This window comes from Amblyomma americanum, chromosome 7 (genome assembly GCF_052857255.1).
Source record: "Amblyomma americanum isolate KBUSLIRL-KWMA chromosome 7, ASM5285725v1, whole genome shotgun sequence".
Classification (NCBI taxonomy): Eukaryota; Metazoa; Arthropoda; class Arachnida; order Ixodida; family Ixodidae; genus Amblyomma; species Amblyomma americanum.
In genome coordinates, this window is record NC_135503.1 from 62,928,054 (window position 1) to 62,942,140 (window position 14,087).

A 14,087-nucleotide genomic window follows, 5' to 3' on the forward strand; every position below is an offset into this window, starting at 1 on the left:
TATATATATATATATATATATATATATATATATATATATATATAGCAACTGCACAGCTGCCATAGTCCGCCATAAAGTCACCAATAAAATTCCTGTAAGGAAGGGCTTAGGCAAGGAGACACGATCTCGCCAATGCTATCCTCCGCCTGTTTACTGGAAATATTCCGAGGCCTGAATTGGGAAAAGTTCGGAATAAGAGTTAACGAAGAATACCTAAACAATCTGTGATTCGCTCATGGCACTGCCTTCCTGAGTCACTCAGGAGGTGACCTGCAAATCTCATTAATGAGTGAGTCTAAAAATTAATGTGCAGAAAACCAAAGTTACGTTCAACAGTCTAGCAAAAGCAAGAGCACTTCACAATTGGAAGCGTGATGCTGGAAGTGGTAAAGGAAAATGCCTACTTAGGGCAGGTACTGACAGCTGATCCGGATCATGAGAGGGAAATAACTAGAAGAAAAAGAAAGGGGTGGAGCGCATATGGCAGGTTCTCTCAGATCATGAATAGCAGTTTACCAACATACCTCCAGAGAAAAGTGCACAACAGCTGTATCTTACCGGTACTCTCCTACGGGGCAGAAGCTTGGAGGCTAAGGAAAAGGCTTCAACTCAAGTTAAGGAGAACGCAGCGAGCCATGTAAAGGAAATGATAGGTGTAATGTTAAGATACCGGAAGCGGGCAGAGTGGGTGAGGGAACAACCGCGGGTTAATGACATCCTAGTCGAAATAAAGAGAAAGAAATGGGCTTGGGCAGGGCATGTAATGTGAAGACAAGATACCCACTGGCTCTTAAGAATAACGGAGTGGATTCTAATAGAAGGCAAGCGTAGCAGGGGGCGACAGAAGGTTGGATGGGCGGATGAGATTAAGAAGTTTTCAGGCATAGGGTGGGCGCATCTGGCAAAAAACAGGGTTAATTCAAGAGACATGCGAGAGGCATTTTCCCTTCAGTGGGTGTAGTCAGGCTGATGATGATGTATCTTCTGTGCTGTGCACGGTCGCGCACGTTTTCTCCGCGTTTAAATAGCTTGAGCGCAGGTATTTTAAGTGTAAAAAGAAATCAACTACCAGCTGTTAGTGCCCGTTACTTGTGGGTTCGCCCTATCATTCTCTGTCTCAGAGCCGGTTACTTCAGTTAAATGCGTTCTTCATGGGCACAGGTTAAATGGATCTTTAACCCCCAGGCTGAAGCGCCAGTGCATGGAACGAGAGTACTGATATGGGATGTTATAGAGGCAACCATCGTCAAATTGAAAGCTTTGTTGCCCAAGCAAGGGGCCTGTGACACATGGTATGTAGATAGATAGTCGACTTGACCTAAAAGAAAGTCATAAGTAAAGGTGGCAGCGCAGTACAGCGGAATGCGATAAGATAAAATCAACAAGGAAGCACGAAAAAAAACGAAGAATGGCACAACAATGCTTGTATCAAAGCAGTGCATTCCACATGAAAGGAGAAAAATACAGATGAAGAAGCAAGCAGTGTGGTAGCAAAGGATCACTGAAATAACATGTCAGGTATTACAGAGCAGAATGTTAAAGCAGGTAAAAATAAAAAAAAGATTAGAGACAACATAAAGAGGCGATATAAAATTACTGCGAAAGCTGGCTCAGTGACCGTCCGTATTTCTCGTGTTTCCGAGTAAATTTGTCATAACTAGGGGAACATGGCACATCACTTAATATACCGCAGCGGTGGCCTTGTGGTTGCATCATCTGTCTCTTATGCGGAAGTTGTGGGGTTCGATCCTCAGTGCCGCCGGATACCCACCGGTGATAGAACGGGTACAAGCTTTCCCCTGCCTGTTGCTCGGCTTCTCTAGGGTGAAATGCTTGGGAAATGGGTCTCTGACCCCACATTGTACAAGGAAATCTACCTAGTGCCATGGCGCGCTTGCGCCAAAGCTCCCTTGCGCCATAAAAAGTCATGATCGTCACATCACTTAATGTGTCACAGTTTATTGCATTTTTTGAGTTTTATCTCCGTAATTTTTGAAGAAACTTTGTTCTGCTGCAAATATCGAATACAATTTAATGATCAATAGCACAGCGTCTGTAAAGGCTGCGGTTATAAGCCCCACAGTTTTACCGCTCCACATATTTATGCACTCCAGTGAAAGCAAAAATGGCTCCAGCTTTCGTCATTTACAGAATACAAACCACAATTTCACGACCGAAAGCTAGGGGAAAAATATTAAAGAATAACAACGCTGGTCCTCCCAGCTGCAGTCGAACTTTCCCGACCTAAATCCGCAGTTACGGAGGTCATGACATTCTTGTTGGCTCAATCCTCTGAAAGCCAAAACTTGTGTTGCGCAGTCGCATGAAGTGCAGCTCTCGTTTTTATTTAAGCTGTGTAAAAGAGAGTATGCGGTATGATGGTCGCTTTACATCATAGTACACGATTGTGAAGATTTTCTTGATGCGTACTTTCTTTTGTGCTTTTCCAGCAACTATATTTAGCCTCTTTCATGAGCGATGGGCTCTCAATCATTTTTTCTATATTTCCATACCTTCTACGCTTAGCATGGAAGGGCGGGCGGGCGGACGTTAATGTTTTTTGCACCGCAGTTACGAAAAGTGATCAGTGAACTTCTTGTATTAGACTTGTAAAAATAAATATGTGAGCTAACTTTTAAACTCAAACGCTTTAAAGCCATCTCGGTTATCGTCTTCTGAATGAGGACTATCTCGGTAGAGACCAGTTCAGAATGCATGATGTAACGCAAATCAAGGATGTTTTTTGACGCGTATTCCTTCTTTAAAACACAGCTTCTCGCTGTTTTAAAGTTACATAAATAACTCCTAGACGTGCGGAACTGACACTTGATAAGGCGACGAATAATCTTAAAAGCTGTCGATGCAACTGTCGCACTTCTACTCTAATGTCTTCAAAACTGAACGGCCTTTCTGGAGTTGGTTTTTGCGTAGGTTTTACGTCCTGAAAGGCCGGGAACAAAAACGCGAAGTAAAGCCTACATATACTCCGTTTCATACATAGCTGTCTACACAGCCAAAGGTACGAAAGTAGTCCGTCAAAAAAAAAACTAACAAAATGTGTCACTCCGCCTCGCGTCGTGGCTGAGTGGTACGAAGCGCGGGCATGTTTGTTCATTTTGTGAGGGGGCCCAGGTTCGATCCTCAGCGTAGGTTTGTTCTTTTTTTATCTTTTTTCGGCGAATCTCTAGATAGAAAGTCTAAATGCGAGCCATATATAAGTGGCCTTTTTTGTTATCAAAATGAAATGACTTCTTTAATAAGAAGCGTGCTGTTAACTTTTTCCGCAGGGAAACGAAAGTGAAGTGAGAGTTGGCAACGGACGTGCTGAGAGGCGCTGTTTTTCGGTGTTCACGGATTTTTTCGCATGCTGCACACAATGAATCATTAATTGTGGGGTGATAGAATTCAGTGTGGCTTCAATTATTTTACTCCGCCAGAAAGACCTTTCTTAAACCTCACAACTGTCCGAGGGCTCACTCCGGTCATCTCGCCCACAATTGCGAGAACGTCACGCACAGTCTTCTCGGGGTGGAGCTTCCTTATGCTTGCGTAGACATTAACTATCACCGCCTTGCAGTCTTTAGAAAACTTTGGAGACTTCGCCTTGGAAAAGAGGCGAACAGGAGATGTTTTCGAAGTCGAAGCGGGGGAAGAAAACAAGCGAGCAGGTGACAGCGACGCCATTTTCACAAACAGACCTGCCGGCTCAGCTGCGAAAACCTGATACAGCCGGCGCCTGAGAAAACGAAAAATCTGCGTCACTCGGTTCTGGAAAACATAAAAAAAATCAATCTATTTGCAAAATAAAACACTTCCATCGGTCTACTATAATATCAACTACTGTTCACTTTGCTTGTCAATTCATTTCTATTTTTATTTTTGACGCACTATATTATGATGCGGACGAGGATCGCAAACAGGCACCGTAGCCTTGGCTGCGTAGACAGCTAAGTATGAAACGGAGTATAGTTTCACTGGCAAGGTTCGCACAAAATATATCAATTAAGCTGAATCTCTCAGCTTACATGCAGCTGTTATGTGGGGACCGCTTTGGTTTCATTCTTATGTTTCATTCTTATGCTACGTGTGCAGCACATTTAGTAACGATGGAAACGTAAAGACGGATCTAATAAAAGAGCCATTATTGAGTGCAAAGGCTCTGAGGCTATAATTTCCGTCATTCGCAATTATTTCCTTTAGCTTTGTGCATAGGCGCATTGACATAGCCACACATGTGCGAGAACTCTACATTTACCGAAATTAAAAAACTTTGGTGTCCTGAATATCAGGCAACATAAGGTATTTATCAGGCATATAAGGCATATCAGGCAACATGTTTAGGTTCTTGCGAAGAAAATTTCATAAAGATTTAAAAATCTGCGATTTAAATGAGCATCAAAACTTCTTTCATCTCAAGTGGTTTTCGAACAACAAAAGACTGAAATGCAATCTTGCTAGAACAATACGCTTCCTGCTCTTTTGAAAATCCTAAGAAACAAATCTCCACCAAGTGTAGAAAAAGTTGTATATTAGGGCCCTTCCTGTTCAGAATTCACTCCGTCATCTCCGCCATGATGCATCTCTGGCTGATCCTACCGGCCATTGTTGCCTTCACTTTCTCTGAGCAAGACGAAGCTATGCGAGATGAATGGAAGGCTTTCAAAGCGAAATACGGCGAGTATTGCATTTCGCACTGCGTTATTGATTTTTTTTATTTTGTACATTATGACATTGTCAAAGTCGTGAAGAATAACTGGACTCAAAGCAATTTAGTTCTATCAAAATACAACACTGGTCGGAGGTCGCCGTTGAGCAAAAACTTGGCTATGTTCCTTATCTGTTTACACTTCTTCAGCTTTTTAAGAAACAGAAAGCTGAATATCGTTTGCAAAGTACAGTCAGTTCTCTGCCAGTTCTAGTATAAACTTCTCGCAGCTTTAGACGCTTTTTATCTCGCCACCAAGCATGCGAAAAGGCCCGTGAATGTTATGTAAAAGGTAAAGGTTGAACGAGTATAATTGCAAAGCGGGGATCAAATCAGTAAAGACCAGCCGTGTTATTAACAGCCAAAGAAAACATTTGAATACTCTCATGTAATGATTACGTCAATATCCGCAAAAGGAATTCCGATGAAAAAAAAGTTAGTTCAATAATTTTAGCTCCGAGCAACCTTAATGGGATGAAAATGAACGAACAGATAATTTCGCTCACTCCTCTACCAGGACGCAAATACAAATCTACTGCTGAAGAAGACGAGAGATATAAGATATTTGCCGACAACAGCAAGTATATCGCGGACCACAACAAAAAGTTCGCTAATGGTCTGTCTTCTTATGAGCTCGCCATGAACGAGTTCGGGGACATGGTGAGTATACCACAGGGTGTTTATCGAGCCGTTTTTAACCTTCTAACGCACAATAAAACGACTATAGGTTGTACTTAGGCAAGAATCTTTATTGTTAACAGTTTTAGGGCTGTGTTATTGAGTGCAAACTCAGTTACTAGCCTGGTAGACGCATTATGTGGCTTCTTAAGCACGGCGATTTTATACTGATAAGGATTTTTATTTTCAGAACTGTGAGATATAAGTGGGTGCGGTCTCTCCAGAATGTCTGTACAGCAAGTTGAACAATATGTACGGTATATAGCTCGAATACTAAATTTGCAACCGCGGTGGCTCAGTGGTTATGGCGCTCGGCTGCTGTCCCGAAAGACGTGGGTTCGATCCCGACCGCGGTGGTCGAATTTTGACGGGGCGAAATTCTAGAGGCCCGTGTGCTCTGTAATGTCAGTGCACTTTAAAGAACCCCTGGTGGTCGAAATTTCCGAAGGTCTTCACTACGCCGCCCCTCATAGCCTGAGTTGCTTTTGGATGTTAAACCCCCTAAATCAAAACATAAATAAAACAGTTAGATTATTTGTTAACTAATGAACGTTCTATTTTTATTTGAATGGAAATAATGTACTGCTAACTAGAGGGATGTCTATGTTTAAGCTGGATGAAGTCTTTTAATTTACCTTATCGGCAATGTGATTCGAATTATCAAGCATGAAAATGAAGCGTTTCAAAGCTCGTTGGGTTGGCTTTCCCGCTTTGCGAATTAACAAAACGGAGTCACTGCGCGAAGTATCGTCGTCGAAATCATGTTAACAGCCCCTACATCATAGGCGGCTGCGATTTTATGGAGGAAAAACGCTAAGGCGCCCGTGTGCTGTGCGACGTCAGTGCACGTTAAAGATCCCCAGGTGGTCGAAATTATTCCGGAGCCCTCCACTACGGCACCTCTCTCTTCCTTTCTTCTTTCACTCCCTCCTTTATCCCTTCCCTTACGGCGCGGTTCAGGTGTCCAACGATATGAGACAGACACTGCGCCATTTCCTTTCCCCAAAAAACCAATTATTATTATTATTCCTACGTCATAAAATGCGGAAAACACATGTTAAGAGACAAAGGGAGCGAAAAGAGGGATTCGCTATGATATACATGAAGGAAGCCAAGTAATAATAATAATAATAATAATTGGTTTTTTGGGGAAAGGAAATGGCGCAGTATCTGTCTCATATATCGTTGGACACCTGAACCGCGCCGTGAGGGAAGAGATAAAGGAGGGAGTGAAAGAAGAAAGGAAGAAGAGGTGCCGTAGTGGAGGGCTCCGGAGTAATTTCGACCACCTGGGGATCTTTAACGTGCACTGACATCGCACAGCACACGGGCGCCTTAGCGTTTTTCCTCCATAAAAACGCAGCCGCCACGGTCGGGTTCGAACCCGGGAACTCCGGATCAGTAGTCGAGCGCCCTAACCACTGAGCCACCGCGGCGGGGTCAAAGTAACTGGAACGAAGGATCCCAGGGGATGTTGTTTTTTTATTTGTAGTGTTACTAAATGGGTGATTAATAGTGTAATTATTTTATCGCTGAAGATTAATTGATTAGGAAGAAGAAGAAAAAGCGATTGACCACATTCCGCCGGTGGGATCCGACCTCACTACCTCAAAATTTCGCATCTGTGCTCTACCAGCTGAGTTATGGTGACGGTTTGTAACCGACGGCTTGTGACGGTGCCGAGACTTAAAAGAGTGTTCACCAGCACCGCCACCGTCCGTAGTGTCAGACGTAATATATTCTGTATTATCGCGAACGCCACGTGATACGTGATTGAACGGGGAGGGCGGAAGCTGTGCGAAAACACTCTTAACGTTCGGTTACACTACACACAGTCACGAAAGCCGAAGACTGGATACCCTTTGCCGTAGCAGCCCACTAGGAAGAGAACCGGACGCGAAATTTGTAGGTTGTGATTTCGGATCCCACCGGCGGCATGTGGTTGTTTTTCTTTTATGTTTTAATCAATTATGATTAAGCAACAAAAATTACACAGTTAACATCTCATTGATTAACACTACAAACTTAAAAGATAAAGAAACATCCACTGCGCTGCTTGGTTCTAATGTCTGTTCGCTTCCTTTCGTCTGCAAACCACGTTTGTATTTTCCGCATTAGAAATGCGAGACGCCATTTTATAGATGTGCAACGCGGAAAAACTAAAATCAGCGAGCTTTCAGACGTTTTCTTTTACGTTTTTTTTTTAATTCGAACCACATTGCCGATAAAAAAAAATATAAAACAACAAATTTATTACGCTTTTTTTTTATTTAAAAGGCGTCATTCTACTCGCAATGTAATCTTGCCCAGCAAAATCAAAAATAAAAGTATTATTTATTTAATTTCGGTAAACAAACGTGTAATTATTGAGCTTTATCACGTACATTATTTCCGCCTTGCTGTAAGTCCACCGGCAAAGACCGCGAAGACATACCTCTCAAAGTGTTTGAAATAAAAAAAATTGATTGTTCAAAAAAAAACTGCCGGTTTAGCACTTGTGCGAATGCAATTGTCAATGTATCTTTTTGAATAACTGCCTTTTCCTTTTTATACAGCCCTTTAAACGCTGAAAATCTTCAGTTACATAAATATCGTTCACAGAACAGTGAGACTGCCATGCTAAGTCTTTGCTGCACGTAAAGCAAATTCCATTATTACGGAAGATTTTTATGGGAGCACTGCGGGAAAAATATTGTCACGGTGTTGATCACAAGACAGGGACCCGGCAAGAGAGGGCTCTGCAGAACGTCCTTCGGTGGGAGAAACGGCGAACTTCAACTTCCTTCAATCCGCGCGCCAGCAGCGTCAACGTCACTTTTGCTCTAGCGCCATCTGGCATTCCTCCCCTCTTGAAAAACGCGCGCAGATGAGCGCGCGAACACAAGCACACACAAGCACACTGTACCACGCAAGAAAGGCTCGAAGTATCGGGAGGGGGGTCACCGTGCAAAATACGGCTTCATGCGTAGAACATGGACGATCTCTGGACGGGGTAGTCCACGGCTTCTCTGCCGGGAAAGTGCCGTGTCCGGTAGTACCTCGTAATTAACGTCGCTGAAGCGCCACAAGACTTTATAAGGACCGAAACAACGGCAAAATAGTTTTTCGGACAAGCCTCGCCGTCGAACAGGTATCAATACCCAAACCTGGTCGCCGGGATTGTAGAAGACTTGTCTGTGCCGAAGGTCGTATCGGTGTGAGTCTATCTTGTTGCTGTGTGATGTCAAAACACGTGCTAGCTGACGAGCCTGCTCGGCTTCGTGGGCAAACTCCTCAGCGTCAGCAGAAATCTGGTCATCAGTCGCGCAAGGGAGCATTGCGTCGAGCGTCGTCTGAACCTCCCTACCGTAGAGGAGGCGGAACGGAGTGAAACGGGTCGTCCCTTGAACTGCTGTGTTATAGGCGAATGTCACGTACGGTATGATCATGTCCTAAGTCCTGTGTTGCACATCGACGTACTTTACATCGCCAGCACGTTCGCCATGGTCTTATTAAGCCGCTCTGTCAGCACATTTGCCTGCGGGTGGTAAGCAGTTTTACGGTGGATCGTACCGCTTAGCTGAAAAATTTCGGCCATCAGCTGGAAATTAAAGGAGGTCCCTCGGTCGGTAATGATGTAGGTCGGGGCGCCGTGCCGAAGGACGATCTGATTCATGAAGAAATCCGCAACCTCGGACGCTGTGCCCCGAGGTAAGGCTCTGGTCTCGGCGTATCGAGTGAGGTAGTCTGTGGCAATGATGATGTATCGGTTGCCACCCGAGGACAAAGGGAAAAGGCCCAGAAGGTCCATGCCGACCTGATCGAACGGGGCTCGTGGTAGTGCAATAGGTTGGAGGAGCCGCAGAGGCTTGGCGGCCGGGGCCTTACGGCGCTGACATTGCCGACAGCTCTGCACACAGCGTTTAACAACAGTGGCAAGTTTGGGCCAGTAGAGCAGCTGGCGTATTCTGGAAAGCGCGCGAGAGTATCCCAAATGGCCAAAGGTTGGTTCGTCGTGGCACGCAGAAAGTATTTCCTCTTGAAGTGTTGTCGGCACGACGAGGAGGTACGCTCGCGAACTGGAACCAGGGTTCTTCTTATAGAGCACGCCTCGTTGCAGAGAAAACGACGACAGGTGTCGAGAAAAACTTTTAGGTATGGTGGCCGACTGACCTTCCAGATGATCAATGAGGGGTCGTAACACTGGATCGGCGCGCTGCTGAGTTGACAAATCAGAAGAATCGATTACCCCAAAGAAACTGACGTCATCGCCCGTGTCGGGTGTAGCGAGTTCGACAGGCGCACGAGAGAGGGTGTCGGCGTCTTCATGCTTATGTCTGGACTTATAGACAATGGTGATGTCAAACTCCTGCAGGCGAAGTCTCCATCGCGCAAGGCGTCCAGAGGGTCACGCAGGTTGGCCAACCAACACAAGGAGTGATGATCAGTGACCACTTTGAAAGGGAGACCATGAAGATAGGGGCGAAATTTCGCAGCGGCCCAAATAATGGCGAGGCATTCTTTTTCAGTCGTGGAATAGTTAATCTCTGCACGCGACAGAGCGCGGCTTGCATAAGCGATGACTCGTTCAACGCTATCCTGGCACTGCACGAGAACCGCGCCGAGGCCGATGTTGCTGGCGTCGGTGTGTATTTCAGTGCTACCCCGCTCACCAAAATGGCCAAGAATGGGCGGCGTTTGAAGACGCAGGCGGAGCTCGGCGAAAGCCGCGTCTTGCTCGTGGGACCAAACAAAAGGTGTGGCGTCGCGGGTGAGGCGAGTCAGCGGTTCTGCGAGGTCAGCGAAATTTTCGATAAAACGCCGGTAGTAACTACAGAGCCCTAGGAATAATAATAATAATAATTGGTTTTTTGGGGAAAGGAAATGGCGCAGTATCTGTCTCATATATCGTTGGACACCTGAACCGCGCCGTAAGGGAAGAGATAAAGGAGGGAGTGAAAGAAGAAAGGAAGAAGAGGTGCCGTAGTGGAGGGCTCCGGAGTAATTTCGACCACCTGGGGATCTTTAACGTGCACTGACATCGCACAGCACACGGGCGCCTTAGCGTTTTTCCTCCATAAAAACGCAGCCGCCGCGGTCGGATTCGAACCCGGGAACTCCGGATCATCCCTAGGAAACGCCGAACAGCTTTCTTGTCACGTGGGAGTGGAAATTCCGCAACCGCTGCAAGCTTGTCGGGGTCGGGCTTCTAGCCGGCGGCGCTGACGACATGGCCGAGAACTTTCAGCTCCTGGTAGCCGAAATGACATTTCTTGGGCTTCAGTGCGAGGTTAGCTGAACGAAGGGCTTCGAGGACCATTCGCAGGCGTTCAAGATGTTAACTAAACGAGTGTGCGAAAACCACCACGTCGTCGAGATAGACTAGGCAACACTGCCATTTAAGACCAGCAAGGACAGTGTCCATCATCCGCTGAAAGGTGGCGGGCGCAGAACAAAGACCTAAAGGTAGAACCTTAAATTCATAAAGGCCGTCTGGAGTGACAAAGGCCGTTCTCTCACGATCCCGTTCATCGACCTCGATTTGCCAGTAGCCACTTTTTAGGTCGATGGACGATAAATACCGAGCGCGCCGAAGGCGGTCGAGAGAGTCGTCAATACGTGGCAATGGGTAAACGTCCTTCTTCGTGACTGCGTTCAGCTTCCGGTAGTCGACGCAAAAACGCGGAGTGCCGTCTTTCTTTTTAACGAAGACGACCGGCGAGGACCATGGGCGGTTGGAAGGCTGGATAACGTCATCTTCAAGCATCTGCTTAACTTGGGACTTAATGACTTCACACTCTGTAGACGATACACGATAGGGGTGTTGACGGATTGGGTGTACATCCTCGTACGTCACGAGGTGGCGCTTGGCTATGGTAGTTTGACGCACTTTCGACGAGGAGGCGAAACACTCTCTGAATTCGAGCAATAGCGCACACAGCTGTTCCCGTTGGCTGGTTGACAGCTAGGAGTTGACATCGAGGCTCTCGAGGGAGAAAGGAGGCTGCACTGGTTCTGAGGAGAAGCACTCAGAAACATCGTAGATGCGTTCGACAAACGGTACGGAAGTGCGACGAAAAAGATGCCGATGCTCGTGCGTAAAATTGGTAGCAGGTACTTGTGACTGGCCACCATTAAGATGGATCAGACTGCAGGCCACGCACACGCCTTGCGTAAGCAGTAACGAAAGGTTGGTTTCGGCGATGGCGTCACCGTCCTGAAATGATTCACACTCAACCGTAATGAAGGCGCTGGTTCGAGGAGGCAAGGTGACAGTGTCCGTAGAAATTCGAAGCGTCTGGCTTGGTTGCGGTGCATTTCTGAGGACGACAGCATTCTCAGTTGAAAACGTGACCTTGTTATCGCGTGGGTCAATAATCGCCCCACATTCTCGCAGAAAATCGACACCTAAGATGAGGTCGCGCGAACAGTTATTCAGAACAAGACAGCAGACAACAAATGTGGACCCCTGGATTTGAACTCGGGCGGTGCACATGCCGAGAGGTGCAATCAGATGACCGCCCGCAGTGCGAACGTGTGTGCCAGCCCATGGCGTGAGAACCTTTTTGAGAATGGTGGTGAGCTGGATGCTTAGAATCGAATAATCAGCACCAGTATCTAATAACGCTCGAACGTGGTGACCATCCAGTATCACAGGTATGTCTAAGGAAAGCCGCTCGTGAGTTGGAGGCTCCGGAGCGGATGATCCTGCACAGGCGTCGTTGTCTGCAGGCTTTGGCACCGGGAACTCATCGGGGTGGTGTGTGCTTTCTAATGGCTTCAGTGCGTCGGAGGGACCGGAGAGCGCAGGCGTCGTAATCGGCGATGCGCCGTCATGTGTCAGCGTCGATGTGTCGAAGCGAGCAGGTATGTGGACCTCGAAACCATCGAAGCGTCGTTGAGTCGAGGAAGCGTCGCTGTGTCGAAGAAAACGATAACCGCGGACTTCGGAGCCGTCAAGGCGTCGGCATATCGTGTCTGCGTCGATGAGGGGTCGCACGCACAACGATGTCCAGTGAGCCCACCCCCTAAGGTCGCTGACTGCAGTTTTCCCGGCGTGGGCTGGGCGAGCGGACTTGCGCCGCCCGGGAGAAACTCGCGGTAGATGGTGAAGGACGACCCCTGGGGGATGGAGATCAGGCCTGCTGGCGACGAGACTGAAGCCAACGTTGGTATTCAAGGAAATCCGCGATGGCCCGGGGTCGTTCGCCATAGCGGGGTCGAGGAGAATCGGCGGGAAAGCCTTCGAGGCCCAGACGGCGGTAGGGGCAGTGCCGATTCAGGTAACCTGGTTCGCCGCAGTGAAAGCATAGGGGGCGTCGGTCGGATGTGCGCCACACGTCGGCTTTCCGCGCGGATGGTCGGGGAGCTTCCACGTACTGCAGCACGGGTGCGGGCGGCCCCGGCACTTCAGCAGGAGCCGGAACGAAGGATGCCGAAGCCGGAGCAGGGCACCGCAAGGCTTCGGCGTAGGTGAGACGACGGTCAGGCGAGACAGGAGGAGGGTATGGACGAGGCTCATCGGCAGGAAAGGACGGCCGGAGCGCTTGCTGCACCTCCTCGCGGACAACGGTCGCTATGGAGCTTGGAGCTGTGGAAGGGGCCCCGGACAGCTGGCGGAGTTCGTCGTGCACAATCGAACGTATGAGAACGGACATGGGACGATCGTACGCGGACGCTCTTTGCTGAAGAACCCTTTCAGTCGTGGAGGACTCACTTAGAAATTCGGCGACAGTCTTCGAAGGGCTGCGGTCAAGGCCAGCAAAAAGTTGCTCCTTGACACCACGCATAAGATGGCATACCTTTTTGTCCTCAGGCATTGCAGGGTCCGCGCGCCTGAAGAGGCGCGTCATATCCTAGGCGCTAGAGCAAAAATGACGTTGACGCTGCTGGCGCCGCCTGGCAATATGCATTCAGCCTAAATGTGTTCTAAAAGTACGCCTCTGCCTGCCCTCTCTAACATTAAAATGTCCATGGTCATTCAAAAACATTTTCAACTAGGAGGTTTCTGTGTCGTTAGAAGAGCCAGAATTTTCTGAACTCTCTCGGCAGGTTGATAATTAATAGACGGACATAGGCCTTTTTTTTGGTCTCCGCGGTGGCTGAGGGTTATGGCGCTAGGCTGCTCGCCCGAAAGACGCGGGTTCGATCCCGGTGGTCGAATTCTGACGGGGCGAAAATCTAGAGGTCCGTGTACTGTGCGATGTCAGTGCACGTTAAAGAGCCCCAGGCGGCCGAAATTTCACAAACCCTTCACTACGTCGTCAATGATAGACTGAGTCGCTTTGGGACGTTAAATCCAAATAAACCATACTTTTAAGAGCGTAAGCTTTTACTAATCAAGTTTCGAGATTTCGTGGGGTCTGCTACCACCCTGACATCACAGCGCGATCTGTGGCAGCTACTCGAAAACAGCACATCTCGCACCGAGACTTGTAGTGCCATCTTCAATAGCATTGTAGAAACAAACACCTGCCGCATGCCAATGATGACGTCACGGTTCAATATGGTGGATAGAGGTGGAACTATGTGACTATGACGCCAGTGGACGAAATGGCGGCACGGTTTCTCGAATCCTAGATGGCGGCCATTAAAATTGATTGTGCCCTCTCATTCCTTCACCCCTCTTCGTTTTGCGTTTGGGACGTATCTCGAGGGGGTGCAACTCGACAACGGGTAGATGTGCATCGTAATTTCTCTGATAGATGGCGCTAGGCGTCGATCG

General features: G+C 47.6%; 1 protein-coding gene across 1 annotated transcript in view; it reads left to right on the forward strand.

Moving 5' to 3' along the window:
• Positions 1–4,571: 4,571 nt before the first annotated feature.
• The window catches only part of LOC144099233 (cathepsin L-like peptidase), a 30,957-nt gene continuing 21,441 nt past the window's right edge, over positions 4,572–14,087 (forward strand). The window contains exons 1-2 of the mRNA XM_077632384.1: positions 4,572–4,674; positions 5,223–5,365. Of these exons, the coding sequence (XP_077488510.1) occupies positions 4,572–4,674; positions 5,223–5,365 (246 nt within the window). The remainder of the gene's footprint in view (positions 4,675–5,222; positions 5,366–14,087) is intronic.